At 42.0% G+C, this 25210-nt stretch overlaps 1 protein-coding gene across 7 annotated transcripts in view; it reads right to left on the bottom strand.

Annotated features, from left to right (window-relative positions):
* The window catches only part of LOC148881548 (xylosyl- and glucuronyltransferase LARGE1), an 81925-nt gene that overhangs the window by 6588 nt on the left and 50127 nt on the right, over positions 1–25210 (bottom strand). For 6 of the 7 annotated variants that reach the window (XM_088989030.1, XM_088989032.1, XM_088989033.1 and 3 more), the window contains 8 exons: positions 18385–18573; positions 14554–14849; positions 12890–12972; positions 10901–11024; positions 9808–9979; positions 5601–5705; positions 4448–4560; positions 83–208 (listed from right to left, as the gene is read on the bottom strand). In XM_088989030.1, coding sequence (XP_088845156.1) covers positions 83–208; positions 4448–4560; positions 5601–5705; positions 9808–9979; positions 10901–11024; positions 12890–12972; positions 14554–14849; positions 18385–18490 — 1125 coding nt within the window. In that variant the 5' untranslated portion in view covers positions 18491–18573. Of the gene's footprint in view, positions 1–82; positions 209–4447; positions 4561–5600; positions 5706–9807; positions 9980–10900; positions 11025–12889; positions 12973–14553; positions 14850–18384; positions 18574–20244; positions 20264–25210 lie in introns of those variants that run through there. The other variant, XM_088989034.1, reaches the window with a different exon arrangement.

The following is a 25210-nucleotide window of genomic DNA, read 5'->3' as shown; positions in this document are numbered from 1 at the left end:
TACGGGGTCTTGTATGATATTCAAATGGGATGAAAACAAAGGTTAAGACACTGCTTTGATGAAAAATATTTTTTTGGGTCACCTTAAGGTCCGAAACATCTTTGTAGCACTTTTCCGAGCGGGTGTGGTCAGATAGCTGGACGTTCCAGAAGCAGGGCAGCTGGTGAACCAGGAAGGGGTTCTGTTTGATCACCGCATTGAAGATATCCTGTATACATACACAAAAATACCCCCCCCCCCCCCGCAGTTAAATATCTATATCTTAATTTTATAAATGGACTGTGATGCCTTTTGGGCCTAAAAACTTGGAATGTATTAATGATAATAACAGCTAAATTCCAGCAGGGGGAGCCCCAGTCAAATGTAACACCGAGAGCAACCCATTCGGAGCAAATAAAGATAAATATAAACTGATTGTGTAGTTCAAACAAGTCCAAACTATTTTATTTATTTATTTTTTGGTCTCAATTAGTCCACGCGGAGCTGATATTGATCACATTCAGCGGAGTTATGAATTTTCGTCAGGCAACAAATTACAAGAGAAATACATCAGAGCGCAGAATAGTAACCAACATATGTTTTGCAAAAAGATCACGCGTAGAATAATTCAAGTTCAGCCCTGGAGGGGCGCAAATATTGATTCAAATCCCATCTCGGAAAGTTTCGAGAGCATTTGCAAGTCATTTAACCTCTGAGTCTCTATTTAACATTTTGAATGCATTTCAACTTACGACCATTTTGACTTACGACCATTTGGTCGGAACGGAACTCGGTTGTAAATCGGATGTTACCTGTACTTAGTTTTTTTTTTTTTTCTTGTAATCCCCCCACCCCCTTGGGCTTCAGATCTTCTGGTTGACATGGCAACAGTGGGTGACAGCCACTAACACTTCGACTTACGACCATTTGGTCGGAACGGAACTCGATCGTGAATCGGATTTTACCTGTACTTAATGGTTATTTTCTTGTAAATCCCCCCCACAACCCAGTCGGGCTTCAGATCTTCCGGTTGACGTGGCAACAGTGGGTGACAGCCACCGCCACCGTCTAAATGGGAGACATAAAAGCTCAAAGAGAGCCAAATAAATGGTGCGATAAAAAGGGCTTGACAGACTATCGCAGTAGCTCATACAGTGGAAGGCAGACGGAATACTGAAACATTTTTCGGAAGCTCCGCCCCACTTCGCCGACCCCCCTCCCTGCACCGCCTCCGGTTCATTTTCCAAACTGCGTACCTTGCGGGACTTGACTTAATGAAGGTTTAATTAAAATCTCATAAAACGTACCACTCATCGCGATGAGCGCTGGATAGCTCGCGGGTGAATATGGGTGGATAGGTGGGGGGGTCCTTAGCCAAGGTTTTTGAGATCTGGCAATGTAAGTATGTATGCATCATGGGAACTGAGCGGCGTGGCTGTAGGCCGGCGAGTGAGAAAGAAAAGGGGGCGGGTTTAGGGGGGCAAATTGGGGGAGGGGCATAAATACTCAATAGGCCGCGCGATGTCTCGTTTTAGGCGTTGTCAAGCGATGACAGGCTTAAAAAGAAGCGATCTAGGGCGGATTTATTCCATTTCGGCATTGCACTTCCGAGGGCTCCCTCTGCTGGTCACCCAAAGTATTGCCGAATTCTCAAAACGTGTAAAAAAATGCTACAGAGTTCAGTTTCGCTATCATTTGATCAATCGGTTTGATTATCCTATTGCCTACGGAGAACGTTGCCTGGAACCGTTTTGATCGCCCAAGCTACATTTCTGACCTCAAGGGGGGTGGGGGAGGACGAGTTTTCCCGCCTGGCGCGGCGCAACATAACAGACGTGTTGGATAATTTGTCTGAAAGCCTCACGAGGCAAAAAAACTCAGCGCCAATTATGCGGTGCTCTGCAAACTACCCGCTGAGCAGACGCTCCCCGGTGACTTTTTTGCTCGGCAGATAGCAGCCGTGTAACGCGCCCGGTTTGAGTCTTCAAATGGAATGGAACAAAGGTTTCCCCTTGAATTAAACGGATTCAAACCGTCGCCACGTTTTTGATGAGCAGCCGAATTTGTTCGGGTTTTGTTTTTTCAGGCCTGGGTGCAGATAAAGCACTGGTCAGACCTCTGGGAATGTTTTTCCCTTTCCACAAGAGGGCACCATTTGCCTTTATTGTCCATGTTAGCGCTTTGTTACAGTTTCAGCTGTTGTTAACGCGCTATATAAATCAATATGTACAATATGCATTGTATTGCTGCTATCTATTCGCTACCTAGCTAGCTATCTATTGGCTATCTATTCGCTATCTAACTAGCTCTCTAGCAATCTATTAGTTAGCTAGGTTACTATTAGTATCATTTAGGAATTAACTCTTTTTTTCTGATGAAAGAAGAGTGTCTAAGGTTTCTAATGCTGTATTGAATACTATTGAAGTCATAAAACTCAGTACGATAGGTGTGATGTTGTGTTGTAATTAAAGAAATAAACTAGGTATCTGTTAGCTATCTATTAGCTAGCTAACTTTCTATCCGAGTTACTTCCGGGTGAAGTGAAAGCTGGCGCGTGTGGCTGCCGCTGCTCACCCACAGAAATCCCGTGACTGTAAAGTGACCTTGAGAGTTTTGAAAGGTGCTTATAAATGAAATATATTATTATTATTATTATGTGGGTCCGGGAATTTGAGTGATAATGACAAAGCCCAGAGCCACTTCTTCCATCTCTTCCAGGCAGATCCCAAGGTGTTCCCAGGCCAGCTGGGTGACATAGTCTCTCCAGTGTGTCCTGGATCGTCCCCGGGGTCTTCTGCCAGTGGGACATGCCCGGAATACCTCACCAGGGAGTTACCCAGGCATCCTAATCACATGCCCGAGCCACCTTATCTGGTCATAAGGTCTCCCAATGTCCAAAAATCACTCATTCAACACAAGGGAGTGACAGGATAGTATGAGAGTGGCAGGTTTGCGACTGTCGGGCAGATGTCGCCACGGTTGCCACCTAGCATGTTTTGGATCAGCTCCAGTCATATATTCATCCACTGTTCAACTGTTGCTAAACGGGATGCTAATCCGTCTGGCGGAGTGGAGTTTTGGCTCAGGCAAATGTCACAGTGCAAAATACCGCCAGCCCCCATCCCCATTTCGTGGTCATTTGTCTTCACGCACAAAGTGCGTACAAAGGGACTAGACGGGCAGCAGCTAATGGACTTGTAGGGAAAGTTCAAGGCTATTTTATTCTGACAAATTACAAGTGGTTTGGGGTGGAGGAGGGGGGGTGGGTGGTTTGTTGCATTGGCATTGCTACACGGGTGGTGATGGAGGGCGGCGAACTTCACAAGTCGGAAATAATTAACATTTTCATGCAGCTGTGACTCAAAAGGTCATTTCTTTGTTTTGTTTTGGGCGCACAAAAATATTTTCACAATAAAAGACATACATGCACCAAACGTGGTACCGGTCAGAGAAATACTAAATAAATAAAAATCAGGTGGGAATTCTAAAATCGCAAACAAAGCTGAACTTTGCTGTAGCTTACCTGTATTTTCCGCACTACCACACACACCCAAAAGCATTACATTTTCCTCAAAAGCCAACGGGGGCGCTTATAACTGACTGCAAAGTGACCTTGAGAGTTCTGAAAGGTGCTTATGAATGAAATGTATTATTGTTAGCTATCTATTAGCTACCTAGCTAAATTTCTACCTATTTGAGTTACTTCCCGGTTGATTGAACGGTGGCACGTGTGGCTGCCGCTGCTCACCCCCAGAAAAACGTATCATGTAACTGTAAAGTATCCTTGACAGTTTTGAAAGGCGCTTATAAATTAAATGTATGATGATGATGATGATTATGATGATGATGATTATTATTATTATTATTTTGCTTTCTGCTTTTTCCTTCAGGGGTCGCCACAGCAAATCAATGTCCTCCATCTAACCCGGTTTTGTGTGGTTATTATTATTATTATTATTATTATTATTATTATTCAAAGTGCCTCCTGTATGGATCAATATTCGTATTTATTGGACACCATATTTTAAAATGTTTTTTTTGTTCCAGGTGCATGCGGGTATGAAAGCGTGTTTTAAATCCACCTGTTTTGTATTGTATTCCATTTAGTGTGGTTCGACCTAATGGGTGCATAACGCAACTGCACCGCCTATTATGGCTTCTATTCTATTCCGCTTATAATAATAATAATAATAATAATAATAATATTTAATTTCTAAGCGCCTTTCAAAACTATAATGTGGGACGCCCTATGTATGAAACAGGCAGTTCAATGAAGCTCCGCCTTAAAAATCGAAGCGGAAAATATCATCAAGTTTTAATTCTGGCTAAATAGACTTGAATTTAGGAATAAGAGTAGCTGGAATTTGGCCTATATTCCATTTGATTTGAGAATCCGATGGATACTACTGCATCGTTAATTGGATTGGTCGGACTTGCAAAGTGACACCAACGTCCCCGAACGTTTTACCTGATCCGCTAGCGAAGTCGACAGCATGCTCATTAATTCCCGCTCGGCCGTCAGCCTCCACATCTGTTCCCATCGCAGCTTTCGCAGTCGATCGAGGAGCAGTAAAATCACCCCTGAAAAAGGTACACAGGAGACACCTTGATATGGTACCTTAGAAAAAAAAACATGAGATTCATATGACGACTAAATATTTAAATAACTTGTACTGGCAAGGATGAATAAAATCAACGAGAAAATCATATTTGGCTTTTTCATTCAAATATTTGAATTGAACTCATTAGCGCTATACAGAGTCTCCCCAACTTACGAACGAGCTACGTTCCGAACGGTCGTTCGTAAGGTGAATGTGTTCGCAAGTTGCTTCGGTGCGATATTTTGTATGTTTAAGGCTGGTATAAGTGTGTTTAACATTTAAATAAGTATGTTTAAGGCTTATATCAGTAACTTGTATTGGTTTGCACTGAAAAGTAAACATTTCATAAAATATATGCTCAATAAAGATGTACAAAATACTACATATGTGACTACAAAAATGTTCGTATGTACCGTTGTTCGTAACTTGAATGTTCGGAAGTAGGGGAGCGTTTGTATAAGCCAATATGTATGCATTGCGTTGTATTTTGTACATCCAGCCCCATTTCAAGCTAAGATAACTTCAGACCCATATAAGTTAGGAATTAACTCATTTTTCTGATGAAAGAAGAGTGTCTAATATTTTTTATGGTGCATTGAATGTTTATGCAGTCCAAAAACTCCATATTCTGTGGGTCCTGGAATTCAAGGGAAATAATAAATAAGTGTGCAGTGGCAGCCACATGCGCCAGCCTTCACTCAACCCGGAAGTAACTCAAATAGATAGACAGCTAGAGAGCTAGCTAGCTAATAGATGGCTAATAGCTAGCGATTCATTTAGCTAGCTAGACAGTTAATATATAGTGAGCTAAACAGCCAGCTAATAGATAGCTAACAGATAGCTATTAGATAGATAGCTAGATAGCTAAACAAAAACAAAAACCTGGTAAGCAGCAAGATCACGAGCAAAATGTGCTTATCCATCGTCAAAAATCACAAAAAAAAGCCAAAAGTGTTCATTTATGAACAATAAATCCAAAAACTGCAATCGCAACGGAATTCAAAGCTAATCGAGACTCACCAGTGTTGAAACCTCGGCCCAACGCAGGCCACGGCCGGTGGTTCTTCCACAGATTCCCAAGGTACCAGTCGCTCTGGTTCTCCACCAGACCCAAAACCTGCTGGCCTGTAAGGTACATAAGGAATATAAACCGTATCGTCAAAAAAATGCAAAACGTTCAAAACATACAAAATGTGATTTTTCTAAGAGAAAATGGCGGCCATTTTTTTAAAGTACATTTCATATTGTCTGCATACGGAAAACGGTTGGAAAAGGATCAACGGCCAAGACTTCAGGGGCACCTTAATCCCCTCTTAAAGCTTTGCTTTTTATGTCGGAGTAAACGGCAAACTGGGAAGGTGGGCTGGGGGGGTTGAGGGTTGGTTGGGGGGGCTTTACTGCCGACACTGCCATGACAAAAGTCACTCGGGGAGTTCCATAATTAGCTCACATGAATGGAAAGATTTAGAGCGACGGGTGGTGCAAACAGCGAAAGGAGGTGGAACTTAATAAAGAGGGGGGGGGGGGATCCAGCTGCTAAAGCTAAAGAGAGGGAAGGATAAGACGTATGTGGGCTTAAGTGTGGAAAAAATGTGTGAATGTGAAGGTCAAGGAGATGTTTAAGTAATCGTTTAAGTCCAAATATGCATACTGATGTCATAACAAATAGGTCATAATGTAAAAAATAAATAAATAAAGGGAACAAACAGAATTAGAGCTTCATATTAGGTAGATTTGTAATAGAACAAAAATAAACATAAAAATTGTTTTAAAAAATATTCAGTACACTAGTAATAGAACAAAAAATATATATAAAAATACAAAAAACAAGTTGTTTTAAATATTTAGTAGACTTGTAATAGAACAAAAAAATCCCATAAAAATATACAATTAAAAAATGTAGACTTGTAAAAGAACAAAAAACATAAAAATACATACAAATAAAAAAAAATCAGTAAACTTGTAACAGAAAAAAAATCCTATCAAAATAGAAAACAATGTTTTAAAAATATTCAGTAGACTTGTAATAGAACAAAAAAATCAAATAAAAAACATATTTTTTAATATTCATCTGACTTGTAATAGAACAAAAAAAATCCTAAAAAACATACAATAAAAAAAATATTCAGTAGACTTGTAATAGAACAAAAAAAATCCTATAAAAATACATCAATTAAAACAAATTCAATCTTGTAATAAAACAAAAAAAAAATAAAATACAAAAAAAAGTAAACAGTTTTTTTTAGTAGACTTGTAGTAGAACAAAAAAAAATCATAAAATACATTGAAAATATTTTTAAAATTTGGACTTAGATACATTTTACGTATTGATCATCGCAGGATAAAATTAACACCAAAATAAAAAATCTCATATATCAATGAAAAACTAAAAAAAAATCGATAAATAACAAAAAAAGCAAACAAATAACCAGATAAATAAATACAAAATAAAATAAAAAAATCAATTAATTAATTAAATAAATTCCGAGACCCTCCCCTTTGTGGCTGGATTATCTCGGCAAAGTGCTCACGTATGCAGGTTTAGACAGATCTTTAAAAAGACCTCTACAATAAACGCATACATAAATATATAAATAAAGGAAAAAATATATAAAAGAAAAGAAAAAAGAATAAATAAGTAAATAATCATAAAATAAATCAGTAAAAAATAAAAGAATAAACACATTATTAAATAAATAAACAAATAAATAAAATAAAAATTGGACCTTTGAGTTCATCTAGTGAAAAATGGGAGCTGTGACACTTCAACAATAAAACGGTTGCGTTTTAATGACGACGGTAAAAGTGAACTGGCTACGTCGTCAATCCCGTTTTAGTGCGGGAGCAGGTCGCTATTGTACGCATTTAGACGTGCCTTCATTCCCTTTTTTCCAAGCAAACGCTTAATTACGGAGCCTTTTAAAACGCTCGGCTTCCTCACCGTTCTTCAGGGCGACCCTTCTGAGAGTTGCAAAATCAAAAGGGGTGGGGGGGGGCAGAGGTCGGACATTAACACGGTAACTTTGTTAAATTAGAACATTGTAGGCTGTCAAATATTCAAGGGACAAACAAAAATAAGAGTCTTGGCAGACCACAAAAAAAGAATTAAAAAAGGGAAGCAAAGACACAGTCAAAAGCCTCTTTTTGAACGCAACAAAGAAATGCTACGGTAGCAAATTGCTAACGGCAGCGTTTGGTTTCAAAGTGCTCAGCATTTTTAGATTTTGATTGTCCCGAGCGTGAAAACCCAAATTCTTTTGGATTATATTGATTTTTAGCAATCAATCAAAAGGCCTCCCAGTCAACACATAGCTATCAATTTGGTAGCTTTAGCGATAAACATGCTAGGTTCAGGCCGCTTGAAAACATGTGTAGGAAAGCAACGGCTGGTGATATTGTTGAAAATATACCACCCAAAAAAAAACGGAAATTGCAAATATGAATTTTAAAATCTGCAAACATGCTAATATGCAAAAATGCTAATGACTAGCCAAAAACATGGATCGATATATTTTAACGTTTGTTTTTGCAATGTTTTTTTTTTTTTTAAGGAGAGGATAGAAGGACAAAGCGTTGGCTAATAACAGACGTGTGCAGCAAATAACTAGTTGCGCCGAGAGCCCGGCGGCTCCCCCCCCATCCGTATTCCGCCACGATGTCTTTGGCAAGGTTTCCGCGGCGTTTCTTTGTCGCACTTCAAAACGATCCCAACTGTAGATGAACAGATGGAGTCGGGAGCTAATAAATGTTGAATATTCACTTGTATGACTGCATTGCAGCAAAGTGGGCAGTGGAAAAAAAGGTGGAGGGGGGGGGGGGTGCTGGGATGCCAAAAAGCGGATTTTTATCGCAAGCAGCGGAGACAAAAAAGTGTTGCGAAATCCCCTGTGTTAAATGCCAAGCTGGCAATTGATTGTCAATGGGATTTTGTCTTTGTCCCGGTGTCCTTGGACACCAACTGATCAACGGAAAAGGCTTTTTGACGCGTAGGGTGGGGGGGTTACACTGCTGAATTAGTGAGAAACGATGTGTCCCGCACTTCGGAAATTGCGATAGACCTAGCAATGCTAATTCAAGGGCAGGTAAATTTCAGGTTGGGAACGGCCCGGCCCTCTTTGGGTCACCTAAAATATCTATTTTTTTTTAATGACGGTAAGGGCCGTGATGTTGCGGGCGAATTATTTATGTATTTATTTTTATTTTTTGTTTCTTTATTTATTTATTATTTTCTTAGCTAATAGCTAGCGAATAGATAGTTAATAGCAAGCGAATAGATAGCTAACAGCTAGCGAATAGATAGCTAAATGATGTCGTCTTTGGTCTGGAGTCCAAGACGTTGCGATCATCACACTCCTGGTAGCGCCTGCGCGAATTCCTTAGCCGATGTATCGTCCAAATATGATACATACTTTTAAGGCCATCACAAAAAGCTTCTTTGCGAAAGAAGTACAAGGTGTAACAAGGCGCCAAGAAGGAAGTATATGGGGGTGGGGGGGGTAAGCAAGTGGGGGCAAGATCCATTAACATCTCTTAGACACGCACTGTACATCATGTTCATAAATGGGAAGCGGGAACACACCTATTGAAGAGAAATGGGCTCGGGCTACATAGTGCTCCCGAGAGATGTTGAAGAATTCATGAGTTCAAAGGCATTAATACCCCCTCACAACCCCCGCAAAGCCCCCCACACACCTCTCCATTAAACACCTGACCTCAACCCTGCTTGATACACAGCATTGTGATGCTCTCAAAGTGACAACTGGGGTCACGGACGGTACTTTGTGAAGGCCGTGGACCCTGGGAATGAAGGTAAAATGAAGTATGGGGTCTTCAGGGGTAAAACCTTAGAATATCCGTTGATTGGAACTGTACGATGGGGGAGTGGTGGGGGGGAGTGGATTCCAGGAAACCAGCAGGGATTTTTCAGCATCTAGCATGCTAGAGGCCATCAGCAAGTCAGCATTGAAAGGGGGCATTTTCTGCAATATAAGGCGCACCTAAGATGGGGGGTGTTGTGACGCCCAAAAAAAAGAGAAAATATTTTTTCAAAAGCTGGCCATGTGCCTCATCATGCGGTGCGCCTTATGTAAGGAAAATGTTTTTAAATATGTCATTCATTGAAGATGCCTCGAATAATGCGGTGCACCTTATGCATGGAAAAGGTTTGAAAATATGTCATTCATTGAAGGTTCGCCTTTCATTCCAGAAAAGTACGTAGCATGATTACCTTTGAACTTGTGGAAGACGGCCCATAGCTCGGCGATATCGGTAGCGAACGTAATGTCCGTGTCCAGGACGATAACCTTTTGGAGTTCCGGCGGAAGCGTTTTGGTGAGCACGAGCTTCATCAGACCGTGGATCCCCGAATAATGCTTGTTGGGGATCCACGAGACCTCAGACTGCGTTATGAGTACGATAGAGGACAACAAATACAAGAACACACGGTCAGAAAAAAATGAAGTAGTGTATTTTACGTACAGGTAACATCGGATTTACGACCAGCTCGACTTACGACCACGACCTCCAGACCCTATTTAAAAAAAATTAATTCTACGACTGGCACCGCAACAAGCTAGCAGGCCGGCAACACGTACGACAATTTTGACCAACCAGCCAGCATCTCACTTTCGCACAGCAATTTCGACTTACGACCATTTTTGACTTACGATCGTTTGGTCGGAATGGAACTCAGCTGTAAGTCGGATGTTAGCTGTATATGGATAAATATTGAGATTTCCTTGATGTAGTATTTTACATGTGCTGCGCTTGGTGACAGTGAAATGAAGCTGTATTGTATTGTATTGTATTGTATTGTATCGTATTGTATTCCCCTTAGGGTTTTATATATTGATATATATTGTATATATTTTTCTTTCTCATATTAAATGAGGATCTGCAGAACTGACATCATCCCATCCAATTGATTCAAAACTCAAACTTCCTCCCGTAGGCAAATGCTTTTAAAATACATCTTTCACTTTGTTTCCAAAACTTGCCTATGTTGGATATTCATAAGGGTACTTTTTGGGGGCCATTTTGCTCCCGGAAATATACTTTTTCTAATAAGTAGTGCGTGGAGTGCGCTGACTACGTATTTGAGGATTTTAGCATCACTGAGTGATGTGTACGACTCAATGTTGCCTGTCGCTAAGATGTGAACTCGCGACAAAGCAAAAGCAGTACCGCTAGCTCTGCGCTGCCTGCGTACAAAAGGAAGTCGTTCACATTATAGTCATCACACCCAAGCTAATAATTCCGTCGCTATAAAATTAACATACCGCTGGTATTAGCATCATCACTCAAACAAGGGATTTCCTCACCTTTAGCTCATCGGCGTCGTAGAAGTCGACCCGGACGGCGGGTACCATCCAGGTGTGGAACAGGGACGACAGGATTTGCTGAGCTATGGAGTCAGTGATGAAATGGAAGTGGAGGGGGTTCCGCCTGGGGATACGAACCCGCGCACATTAGTTGATTTGCTGCATTTTCACAGAAACTTCAAAGCATCCGAGAAGTTGAAAATATGGCAGAATGTCAAAAATTGAAATGCGCTGTCAAACTAGGGCGGCGGCGGCGGGATCTAATGACACGCTGTCCTACTTTGAGGATATTCCACAACAAAAGCACTTTTTACAGCTGCAAAGCAAAAATGCTATTTGGCTCACTATTTTGTCATGATTATCTCGTCAAATATTTGACGATGATGATTTAATACAGCGACCACGACGACGACATGCTACTCTACGCTAACATACGCTACGTAAGCTAATGTTACCTATGAACGTCCTCATGTCAAAATTGGGTACATTTTCAGGATGGTTCGCTCATTCTCGGAGGTAACCATCGGTAAATTACACACCGGGACGCTCACGCCGGGATGCTAACTGTACACATGAGCGTCTTCCTCGGCTAAACAGCCTTCACCGTGTGATATGCGTGAAAACCTCCGATGCTAAAAACTCTTGTCGACTGTTAGTGGAGATTGTTATTTATTTATTTTGCTCGTCTAAAAATAAAACAATAAATAAATGAGATGATTCATCAGACAGGACGTGAGGGGAGGGAGGGCGAAGCTTATCCGGGAGAGACAATCACGTCTGACCCCGGGAGGAAACGGCATCTTTTTATCCCAGGGGGGGCTTCCTTTGAAATGAGATGAGACAGCTTAAAGGGATTTATGCTGCTAAATGCAATTCGCCAAACAAACCGGCGCGTGCGGGTAGGGGGATGGCGAGGGGGGTGTGCGTCGCGCGTGTAAGGTGTATATTGCGGAATCGTAATCAGGTCAAGAATTGGGGAAACCTAACATGGAAAGCAGAGGTTGAAGGGCTAGCTATTAGCTATCTATTCGCTAGCTGTTAGCTATCTATTCGCTAGCTGTTCCCTATCTATTCACTAGCTAGCTAGCTTACTATCTATTTGAGTTAGTTTCAGGTTGCGTGAACCCTGCCGCGTGTGGCTGCCGCTGCTCACCCACAGGAAAACTTATCCAGTGACTGTAAAGTGACTTTGAGAGTTTTGAAAGGCGCTTCGAAATGAAATGTATGATGACGATGATGAATTGTATATAGCATGTACATAGCAATCAAATTTCTATAGCATGAACATTCAACTTTATTGTAGAGTGACTCAGTGGCGCTTTGTTATGAGCTGGATCTCTGCGCTGGCTAGGTTTTCAGGGTGGGGTCAAGGTGGGGGGCAGATAAAAGCCCCCCACTCGACCAAAGTGGTTTCATTTTGCGCTTTACGATTTCAAAGAAGGGACCTATGACAAAGCTAATATTTCATCCAATATTGACTCGCGACTATTTGCTAACTGCTGCAGGTCCAAATAATCAACCCCCACCCCCCTATTGTGACATTTGGTAATCATTCGCCCTATCTCGTCAGGACGACGGGCTGACGCGGCCGTTCGCGCAGGGCGCTGTCTCCTCTAATGCTTGTCACTCAGCGGCAAAAACAAGAGTGAGTCAACATTTAATGCCCTCGTTTGATTCCACATTGCCTCAGGAGGCGGCGTCGGAAAATTAGCCGCGCGATTTGATGACCACAAAAAACAATAAAGGTCATTCCTGTCCAAAATTCCAAACTCATCATCTACTGTGAGCGCAGAGCAGTACCGTTTATCGCGCCAAAGTCACCTCCCATTACAGTCACGTCAGCGTCCCCCCATTTTTTTCCAGGTTGAAATGAAATCATGTCAGCGGCTACAAAGTCGGGCATCAAGAACAATCTGTCTTCGACCTTGACTCGGTTAGCTCGATGAAATAAGAGAGAGCACCGCCATCCCAAAAATAAAAAATACTTACCGGTGGAAAAGGACGGATTTCACCAGAGTCACCACATCACGGCTAGCGTTGTAACCGGCGCAGACGATGGCGACGTGGATTGTCTGTCGAAATATGGAAAAAAATAAATACAGCAAATTTTTAACTCATTCACTGGCAGACAATGTGCAAAAATGTGTCCACTCCAATGCCAGGGTTTTTGTCATTGTCACTCAAACTCCAGGACCCACAGAATATTGAGTTTTCGGACTACATAAACATTCAGTACAGCGTTGGAAACCTTGGACTAATTCCATCTGAAAAAAATAGTTAATTCCTAAATGATACGAGTCTGGAGTTATATGAACTTGAAATGAGGGCAGATGTCCAAAATACAACAACAATAATAATAATAATAATACATTTCATTTCTAAGCGCCTTTCAAAACTCTCAAGGTCACATTACAGTCACAGGACAGGTTTTTCAGCGGTTGAGCAGCGGCAGCCACATGCGCCAGCGTTCACTCAACCCGGAAATAACTCAAATAGATAGAAAGCTAGCTAATAACTCAAATAGATAGAAAGCTAGCTAGCTAGCGACCTAATAACTCAAATACATGTAGATAGAAAGCAAACTAGTTAGCTAGCTAATAAAAAGATAACTAGCTAGCTAATAATTAATAATATTGCTGCTGTGGACTGCAAATTTCCCCATTGTGGGACGAATAAAGGTTTTCTGATTGTGAATAACTCAAATAGATAGAATGCTAGCTAATAACTCAAATACATAGAAAGCTAGGTAGCTAGCTAATAACTCAAATGCATCATATTTTCAATTGCCGAATCAATTTGTGAATGGCAGTGAATGACTTAATAGAAAATACGACAAAAACCGTCGTGTCGACTGAAGGTTTTCAGCTTTTTACACAACGTAAATAGTGAAAGTTTAGGTCAGTTTTGCATGAATTGCAGAATGAAGTCAAAGCTCCAGAATTTATTCCCTGACTGCCCGCGGGGTCTCCAATTTTAACTCCAAATGACATTTTGACACTTGACGAAGTCTGAACTATTTCTTTTCCACTCCTCCAACCCCCCAGAGCTTTTTGTCAAGAGTCAGGGCAGCCTTGACAACCCCACCCAAGTGAGCAAAGGGGTCACGCGCAACCACTTTTGGAAGCATTGCGGGAATCACTTTACCCTCTTTTCCTTTTCCCACTTGCGGTTTTTCCATTTTTCAAAAAATACTTCACCCTGGGCGAAAAGGACACGTTGCGATATTAGCCGTAACGGTATGGGGGAACATTTGAGTCTCATTTAAGAACCAGTCGGGTTGTTGTCCTTTGTAGCCAATTCCGGTGACAATCTCAATTTGCTCCTAGCGCTTGGCGCTAATGTTAGCTTGGTCGTTTTGCATTAAGCTAACACCGCGGGCTTGGTGTATTTCTGCTTGATAGTTGGACTCTGGAGTTTTTATTGAGCTAGCGCTGAGATACATGATCTTTATTCCGGTCTGGTCACCCCCCTTCCTCATCCCCACCCCCGATTGAGTGAAAATGTGCTGCGGCGCCGCGGGAAGCACTATCAGATCACAGCACGGTAACGCCGCTCTCCTCCAACGATACCGGCCGTCTGATCCGTTTTCCTGACGTCAGAGAAGCGACTAATGAGAACATTCCGACACCCCTGCCCCCTTCAACACCCCTCACCTCACACTTATCCACGACAGGCTGCTGGACACAGTCCGAGCTGTTAGCCACCGCGGCTTTCTGGCCCTCGTTATCACCGGTGCCTTCCTCTGAATGTGCTCTGCTTTGGTTGCCACGGTGACCGCCATACGGAAGGCGTGACGAGGGGCTTCTGGGTGGCCGGCTGAGCTCGTGGCGCAGCGCCCGGTTTTCCTCTTCCACCGCCCGAACCCGGGACTCCAACGCTAGCCGTTCGCCCGCTCCTCCGGTGTCCGTTGACGACAGCGTTTCCAATGGGGAAAGGGGGAGGGGCTTCACTGTTGGTAGAAGATACTTCTATGAGATTACTTTATTTGATTTTTTAATATTACACAAGCAAAACATTTACAAGTGTACCCCTGCAAGGAACGAAAACAAGCCATTCATCCATTTTTCAGAGCTCGGCCTCAAAGTTGCGACTGAGCGGTAGCTCTCAGCGGCTAATTTGGGGCGAGAATGTGGATACTGCCACGGGATTGCTAACAGGCTGTCAAAACCCAATTACGGGGTCTCAGTTTTTACCCCACAGTGGTAGATGCGCAATACTAAATGTTGAACAGACTGACTACAGGCGATTTCATTTTGTTGTCCGTGAAAAAGGATATAGTGGGCCAGATCTGGCCCCTGGGCCTTGACTTTGACACCAAAGTAACATAGAAGAATGGAACAAAAGCAAGCCTACAAGTTTTTTCACAAGGTTCCGCATGGGCAATAAATCAATGAAATCACAACATCTCAGTCAAACCGAGACGCCGAGCGACCGAGCAAAATCGATGTTTCTGCACTCGTCGTGTTACACAAGTCTACACACCCTTATAGGTTTGTGTCAGTCAATCCAAGCAAACTTGGACATCATGACAATTTCCCTCGACTTGAAAAAGAAGCATTGATCCAAGTATCGATGCGACCGAGGCATGCAGATGCTTTTCTTCTCCTCTCCGGTTCGGTAAGACCACCCGGCGGATTGTCTCATCTAGGTAAAAAGCTTCCAAGTGCTTCAGATATTGCGAAACACTGGCGAAATTCGAGCGGAATATATTGATCTGTGTTGCGAAATTTATGGTACGCTGGCCATTTGTCTCCGGCTGTTAAATAAATAATGGTGGCCCTGAACACACCACCGGGGAATATGCTAATAAACTCCATTTGAAAGTTGACATTTTCTTGTATGTATCCACTTTAAATGAATCAGCGGAATGAAAATTCCGCTGGGTCTTGATAATGGGATTTTTTTTTCTCTGTCCTGGTTCGCATGCAGTGATTTATCGTCAAATGCGGCCGTGAGATATAAAGGTAGCCGCTAACTGAAGGTGGCTAACTTTCATCTTGAACCCCCCGACCCTACTCCTGCACTGACCCCCCAAAAAAAATATAAATAAATATTCATCTTTTTTTGAGCTCATTCACTGCCAGACGACATGCAAAAATGCATCCAGCTCAGTGCCAGGGTTTTAGTCATTGTCACTCAAATTGCAGGGCCTACAGAATACTGAATAGTCAGTCAACTCTGAGAAAACCAAAATACAAAGTCGATATTAACAAGCTGCCAATTCCAAGTCGGAACATTTCATTTGATTTCATTTCATTTTTGGCTGCTTTGCGCATTTTAACGAGTGTCGCGTTCCAAAAAGCCTCACGCTAAATCATTTGTCTTCCTATTAATCAGGGGGGGCATGAACGCGATCAATAAAGTCATCGTAGCAGGTCTTTCATTAACTCAAACTGGCCTCTGGGTTTGCCGTCTCAAATGGCAAAACCCCCCACCCCCACCCACCCTTGAGGGGTGTGTGTGAAGGGGATGATTGTATTAACTATTTGCTAATTAAACTTAATTACGAATGAGCGTAACTGCCTGATGAATGTGTTCTCAGACAAGACCCTTTTCAGACTCTTATGGCGATGCCAGTAAACATAGAGACGACCTACTTTTCGGGGGGTGGCGGCGTCGCCAAAATAACGCGCGATGATCAAATGAGGTTAATTCATTGACTGCCAGACGATGTGCAAAAAATGTGTTTTTGTCACTCAAATTGCAGGACCCACAGAATATTCAGTTTTAGGACTACATAAACATACAATACAGCGTTAGAAACCTTAGTCACTCTTCTTTCATAAGAAAAAATAGTTAATTCCTAGGTTATATGGATCTGGAGTTATCTGGGCTTGAAATGGGGGCAGATGTACAAAATATGATACAATACACAAGTATACTGAATACTGACTACACACAACTGAAGCTCTAACAAAGCGCTAACATGGACAAAAGGCAAATGTTTCCCCCTCGTGGAAGGGGGGAAAAAAAAAAACATTGCCGGAGGTCTGACCAGCGCTTTATCGGCACCCCCCAGCGCAAAACCCACTCCGTTTACAGGAAAGCGCTGCCATAATGTCAAATCATGACGCGGGGATGTCAACAAATGAGACTGTAGCTTACTGAGCAGCTCAAGGATTAACTCTACAAGTGTTTTGGTGCTTATTTGGGGGAGGGGGAGGGTTGAAGATGCTGTGAATGGTCACAAAACAGACTCATGCCAGTTTTATAACCCGGCGAAAGAACAAAACTGTTTTTTTGGGGGGGTGCAGGTGCACCATATTATTTAATTGGGTCGCTCATCCAGATAAAGCACATTGGAAGCCCTAGGGAGACGCAATCCCCCTCAAACTCTGTAAGACGAATAAAAAACAGCGAAGAGTGAAACAAAAGGAGGGTTGGGGGGGGGGGGGGGGGGTAAAATAATGGTGTGAGAATGAACAACAGAATACGGGGGTGCGCAGGTGAGAAAAAAGCCAGCACGATAGCGCTAATTGGCACATTCACACTTTTACCTCGAGCAAAGATCACCTTTTAACAACTTCCTACCGGGCGGACATTTTAAAATCAATCTCATAATTAGTTTACTTGCATGATTGGCGCATATTCCGAAATTGTCATGCGAAGGGAAACCCGCAGTGAAAAATGGCTCATTTGAACTCATTCACAACAGTTCATATAAAATATGAATTTGTACGGGTTTAGTTTTTTTTCTTGCTTGGGTGCCGATAAAGCGTTGGCCAGACCTCTGGGAATGTTTTGCAAGATGGAATTAATTCAGAGCAATAAATAAATAAATAAATCATTTTCACTAATTGAAATTTGTCTATTTTGTGGCAATAAAATTCTGAAAAAAATTGCATATTTTGCGTTGCATTTTTTATAATAATAATAATAATAATAATAATAATAATAATAATAATAATAATAATAAATTTCATTTATGTGGAACTGTCACGGCTTGGAATTGAAGCGGATTTATGTGGGACAGGAGATGCGAGACAATCTCTTTTCGTCAATGGAATGTATTATTATTATGATTATTCGAAGCACTTTTCAAAACTCTCAAGGTCACTATACAGTCACAGGGTAAATTGTTCTGTGGGTGAGCAGCGACAGTCACACGCGCCAACGTTCACTCAACACGGAAGTAACTCAAATAGATAGAAAGCTAGCTAATATATAGCTAATAGCTAGCCAGCGAGATAGCTAGCTAGATAGATAGCTAATAGCCAGCTAGACAGCTAATATATAGCAAGTCGATAGCTAGCTAATAGCTAGCTAGATAGCTCATATATAGCCAGTGAGATTTATAATGCATTTTCCCTAAAACTCACATTAATAATCAAAGCAAATACTACACACTAAAAGTCATCGAAATTGAAAGGATCCATTGCAATCCCGTCCCTGAGGGATTGCAATTTTTTACTTTTTTACTTTTCCCTCGACATTTCCTCGCAAATTGATCAACTCATCCTCAGACGACTTGGAGCCAAACGTACCTTGAAAGCTGCCGACCGCCAGGTAAAGCCAAGTGAGCGCCGGGATGAAAAGCAGGGCGAGGGAGGCCGCCAGGAACTTCCTGCGCCCGCGACACATTCCCAGCATCCTCCGCAGTGAGTTGAATGGAAAGAGAGGCGGGGGTCGACCTCTATGTGGGGAGCAGCTGTTGCCCGCGATGATTCATGGCACTAAAAAAAAAATACATAAACACAACAACAAAATAGGTGAGTGGAAGATAAACGGTAAAAAAGCATTGATTTGACCAATGTACCCATATGACATTGTAATGGGATGAGTTATATATGAGGGGACGTTATGAAATAAATGTATAGGTAAATGAATAAATACTGTGTAGATAGATAACTGGATAACTAAACAGATAACTAAATAACTAACCAACTAAAAAGCTAAGTAACTAAAAAGCTAATTAACTAACCTATAGATCCTATTTTTAAAATGTTTATTTTACGCCTGGCACCACAACGCGCTAGCACGTGTACGACAATTTTGGCCAGCCAGCCAAGCATCTCACTCTCGCACAGCAATTGACCGTGTGATGGCAACAGAGGGGGGTCGTTTGCCAGTCACTTAGCCTCCGAGTCTCTACTCAACATTTTGAATGGATTTCAATTTACGACCTTTTCGACTTACGATCATTTGGTCGGAACGGAACTTGGTCGTAAGTCGGATGTTACCTGTACTATGTCCAAAAAAATCACAATTACCTATTGTACGACAAAAAGCCCAAAAACGCCCCCTTGTGGTTACATTTGAAAATTATGTGGAAAAAAAACTGAAAAAAATGGAACTGATAGTCGTGAAATTCGCTATTTATCGCAGAATGGCGACAAGATACTGAAGTCGCTTTACCTTCGCTAACACCGACGCGGAATGTGTCCTTCAACACGAAACGAGTGCGACTCAAGAGAAGAAAGAACCTGCATACCCTTTTCACTCGTTGAACTGCTGCCGCCTACTCAGGTGAAGGGGGTTGTGTGTGTGTGTATGGTGGAGGGGGGGGGGTACTCTCTCGCCAACGCGATAATCACGAGTGGCCATGGGTCAAAACAACATCAACACAAAAGGCGGTACGGCGCATCGTACGGACTAAATGACTTTTGCCACACTGGCGGTGGCGGAACAGGGGGTTTTGGTAAGGGGAAGGGGGCGTATATTGATTGTGCAGGCGGGGGGCTGTCCTCATTTCATTAAGCTTGTATACTCATCAGTATTCTGTTATGGTAGGGAAGGGACGTGCGCGCGGCCACACAAAAGCAGCTGTAGCATTACGGGTGTCACCGGAGCTAAGCAAGTGCGAAAAAGGCATTTGGAGGTGAAAATCGTCCTCGGACAAAAGTAGGGCCACATAAGGAGGTGCCTTTCACATCGCCTCAAAGACCGGTTTTAATTGAGCGTCGCTACACCTGATTGGGGTTTTAGTCATTTAAGAAACATTTATGTTTGCATTTTAAAAGGGTGATTGGAACGCATTAAGGGTTTTACATAGAGAATTACATTACATTACATGACATTACATTACATATATATTGGTTAAGATAGCGCTTTAGCAACAGCTGAATTGGAACAAAGTGCTAGCATGGACAGAAAAGGGAAATTCTGGCCCCTTGTGGAAGGGAAAAACATTGCTAGAGGTCTGGCCAGCGCTTTATCGATGCACAAGCAAGAAAAAAACAAGACCCAAACTAATTTGGGAATGGCACTCTACGTCATACTTTCCAGTGAATGGCAGTGAATAAGCTAACGAAGATGTTTTTTGTATTTTTTTGCATGCCAACTAAATCATGCTCTAGTCTATAAAGACGTAGTCACTGGCATGTCCCCGACGCCGATAAACTCACCACATGCCGTTTTTTTCGGCGGCACTCGGGAGCCGAAAACAAAACAATCACAGCGTCGGAGTGCGCCGACTGGAATGAACCAGACTTGAAGTGCTAAAGGGCTACAGTTGGATGAGGAAAATGCGGTGCGATTTGTAGCCTGTGCCGCGCTGATGTAAACCGACAGTCTTCAGAGGTAAGATTCGCTTGAAATCACAGTCACTTTATATCACTACCCACTGCCTTTTAGCCCCCCTTCTCCCACCGTTTGGATAGCACGGCATGTTTCCAAAAGGCTTTTACAGTCTTATCCCGGACCCCTTACGATCTTTCTCCCTGGGAACAACCTCGTTTGTCGCCGTCGCGACGTGAAGCAACCTCGTGCGTACCAAAAATATGGTTCTGCGACAAAATGACGGCAGGTTGCTGCTTCCTGTCAAATTCCCCTGGGGCGTGACACCATTTGCGCACTTCGCCTCGTCTTCAGTCTGTCACTCGTTTACTGCGCGATTCAAATTTTGGCGTTAAAACTACCAATGTATGTTTTTTTTTTACATGGGTGTAGTCCGGATGTGGTCTGGATCAACTACATAGTGTCGCTTTTGTCTGGGTATGCATTGTCAAACCATTTCCAAACGCAAATCATGAACTCTCGGATGACTGCAGACCCGATACCCGCATTAGGGTCAGTAACCTGGCTGTTCGATTACCCTTCTGTCCAAATTCAAAATGAGCTCATTAGTTTCCCCCTACCACCTCTCTCTCTGCCGAACTTCATTTCATTCCATTTTCAACCCGCATTCATCCCGACTGCTAAAATATCGGTCCTTCATCACCAGACGCCGCTTATACCCGAGCCGCCTGGGAAACAATTTCTGCCAGGGGCTACATGGCCATTCCAGTTTGTCTTCTTTAAAAGTGCGACACTTTGATGAGATCCTTTTTACTCGGCCGTCTTGCTGCGGCGACATATTAGAACGCCGAGCGACTAGCGCGCGGAAAATGTACATCTATTGGAGACGGCTGCGAAACAAGTTACTCAAAGCAAATAATTTGTTTGTTGTATTAAGCAGGAGATGGAAGATCCTCTCGGACAATGCAGAGGTATCAAAGCATCCGCAGGGTTAGTAAGTGGCGGTGGGCGGTTCTAGTGTAAACAAGTCGGTTCAGGAAATAAATATTGGAATTCAATATGCGCTCATTCATATACGACATTGTTATTTGGGTCTGCAGAGCAGAACAATCGGAATTGACGCATTGAACAACTGTTCCGTTCCAATCTGGTAGTATCTGGTCTGGTCACAAAGACAGATCTGATCCCTTCCCGAAACATAACAGGCAATTATTTTAAGGGTGGCATCGTGTGATGCATCAATTGGGAAACTCTGGGGACCGAGGTGAGGAGACCGGAACAGTTTTCGGTTGTGGATTGAAATGCAGTCACAACAAACGTATTTTTCGTACGAGAGGGCGCTACGGTACATAAGGCGCAGCTTCAACGAATCGCCTCTTTTAAATCTATTTTCATATCTAGGGCGCACCGCATTATAAGGCGGATGGGACAGAATGCATCAATTGGGACACTCGGGCATCGAGGTGAGAAGACCAGAACAGTTTTTGGTAGTGGATTGAAATGGAGTGACAAAAATCGTATTTGTCATACGATAAGGTGCAGCTTCAACGAATCGCCTCTTTTAAATCTATTTTCATGTCTAGGGCGCACCGCATTATAAGGCACAAAGGACAGAAAGAAAAATAATGAATGCAGTTGCGATATGCAGCCCCTAGACGGAACTACGCTACACGGAATACAACACAATGCAGTCCAGCTTTATCTAAATCGCGCTTTCTCAACAGCTCCAGCTGGAACAAAACGCTTCACAAAACATTTTTAAAAAATCTGAATATGTGCCTTATTGTGCGGAAAATACGATAGTTATAATCCAAAGAGTAGTGACGGGTCTCTCTCGCTCTATAGAGTTAGAGGATCAGGATGGCAGCTTGTAGTCATGCTGCTTTGTTTGAAGGGGACTTAAATTAGCATGCCCTGAACATTTCGGAGGCTGATTCACAGACAGCTGGTCAGATAAGACAGAGGAACGTTTAAGCCAAAAAAAGGCCTGGGTAACCAGTCGCCGAATGACTCTCGCCTGACAACGGCGCCGTGTGATGTGTTGTTGGAATAAGCGGTCGTTTATGTCAGTAGCACCACGGTGACTCTATAAAAACGTCATACGTGGGATGCGGTTCGTCAAAAGTCTAGCAGATGTAAATCACCTTATTCACCGGATATCATGCAGACAAATAAACGTAAAGGAACTGGATTATCGCACCCATTTTTCGGAAAACAAACCAAGATTATGAATTTAACGGAACCAAAATAAAATGTGAATTAAAGCCAAACAACCGAGGATTTTTTTTTTTGACACTTTCACTGTGTGTGTGTGTGTGTGTGTGTTTTTTAAAGCAGCGTTTGTTAGCTCTGAAAATCACGCCGGGGTCACCCCTTAACGTCTTCCGGGCCATTAAAGCCACTTTGATTTTTTTTGATTTTTTTTTTCGACAATTCAAAATGTTAGCATTGGACAGTTTAGAGTGGATTTAGAACACTCATTACATAAATTGTCCACTATCGTAACCGCGATACTCAAAAGCGCGAAAGCCAACTAATGATCTGGTCACTATTTTGCGAATAGGCCGATGCAAAGTCCTCAAGTCTCCACTTATGGCGTAGTCAGTCACCAATATGACAGGAATTAATCTTTTTCCCCCCTCAATTTAATCAAGATATTTAATTCTGTCGCTGTATCCTAATGACCATTTTTTCCCTTCAAATCCTGCAATGTAATGAGTTAGCTCAGAGGTATGGGTCCTGAGCGCATAATATTACAGTGATGATGAGATCGGATGTAGCCCGCTTCGGGCGCTGTGGAACTTACTCCAAAAATCCTTCGACTATCAGAACAACGCGATCCATTTAAATGAGTTTCGCGTGGCTGTCATAACAGATAACGTCACACAAAGCTCCGAACTTTGATGTGGACGACGAGACACGTACCGCTGACCTTCTCTCGTGAGATAATTTCCAAAACCCAAAAACCGCTTGGGTGAGATTGTAGTTGTATTTTCTTGACTGGAATCTGTTATGATCAAAATCTGGCCGGGCGCGATTAATCTAGCGAGGGACACGCTATCATAAAGTTCCAATTAACTCCGGTAAATGACTTGTTTATCATCTCAACGCCCACTGCGGTCACACCGAACTCAGCAAACAGTCGGGAAGGACAAACGCGGCCAAGAGAAGACATACGGCGCTTGGCATATTTTACGACCGGGCGATGTCGGAAGTTATATAAGAGAAGAAGTCAGACCTCTGGGGAACACCCAGAGTCCCAAATTAGCATCAGAGTGGTAATAATTAGCGCTAACTGCCTAGTATAGCGGCCAGCAGGTGAGGCGGCATTCAGGAGAGGTCAAAGCTCTCCATCGGCTTCATTTTCAGGCGCTAGGGGGGCGTTTAAGTTGCGTGGTGATTACGCGGTGATGAGTGCATCACTTGAAATGTATCTGTTTAACGCCGCCGGGCGTTAATGGGAGGAAATCAATGAAGCGCTGGACAGAACCGGCTTGTTTGCCATACAAGAGTTGGGATACGCTCCTCATTAATGAAGACAAACATAGATTTCGGGCAAGCGTGATCATGTACTCGGGAACCTTAACGCGTTTCCAATACAGGACGCAACGTGCATTCATATGTGGTTTCATTTCGACAGCCCAGCTAGCGATGTCGGAAGTGACGGGAGGCATGATTGACGTCATCCCAAAATAAAGAAATCAATAAAACAATTGCTAGCCTGCCACCAAATAGGTCAGACGATGGAAAAAAGACCAGCGAATCGTTTGAACATGAAGCGCGACTTCAAAAGCCGAGAACTGCAAATGTCTTAAATAAATAAATACATGAATAATTGAAAATGTTGGGGAAAAACTCGACGAAGAGACGAAATACCATGTGTGTCACCCTTTCCCTTCCAAAATAAAAAATTTATAGTAAGAATTTTCAGTTGTTAAAGTGCTATATAAATCAATATGTATTGTAATAATAATAATAATAATAATAATAATAATAATAATAATAATAATAATAATAATAATAACAGTAATAATAATAAGGTGCTTAAAATAAAATGTATTATGTATTCTTATTATTCCTATATAATAATAATAATAATAATAGAAAAAAAACTAATAATAATGTGCTTAATTTTATTTATTGTTATGTATTCTTATTATTCCTATTATATAATAAATTAAAAATAATAATAATAATAATAATAATAATAATAATAATAAGCTAACCACAGTGTTTAAACATCTAAAAAATGAACAAATCCCCCAAAATAATAAATACATAAACACACAAATAAATAAATAAATAAATAAATAAATAAATAAATAAATGTGCTTTCCCATTCTGAATAACACCAAAACATTTTAACATTAAGCAAAAAACGTAAAATCCAATTACCGGTACCTGAATGTTTAGGAAAAAAAAAAAAAAAAACGAGTATAATGCTTAGTTGGACAAAAGAAACGCAGCTAGCAAGGCGCTGATCAGCTAGCTGCTTCTTTCTAAAAGTCCGTCTCCACTCAGTCGAGTTTTATTCATCTGCAAAGCAACTTTTAACATTAAAGTTAAGAGTGTATTGAAAGGCTGTTTTCATGTTTTAGCATAAAACAGGACCTTTAAAGTCAAACACCCCATATGTTGTTTAAAAAAGGTCTGGTAAGGGTGAGAGAGTACAAAAACCTTTTCAAAAGTTATTGATCACATTTTCTTTTTGAACCGGGAACAAAACGCGTTCAAGGTTGCGCATTATGTCTGAACTAATGTTGAAACATTGCCGCCGGAGACATCTTTAACCCAATAATGACCCACTATTCGGTCAAGAAAACTAAATAAAACCACACTTGGTCCCTTACGCCC

Source organism: Hippocampus bargibanti, linkage group LG22 (assembly GCF_051943395.1).
Source record: "Hippocampus bargibanti isolate YZ-2025 linkage group LG22, ASM5194339v1, whole genome shotgun sequence".
In the NCBI taxonomy this organism is placed as follows: domain Eukaryota; kingdom Metazoa; phylum Chordata; class Actinopteri; order Syngnathiformes; family Syngnathidae; genus Hippocampus; species Hippocampus bargibanti.
Note: the sequence above shows the minus strand (reverse complement) of the source record. Positions and strands in the feature narration are given on the sequence as shown.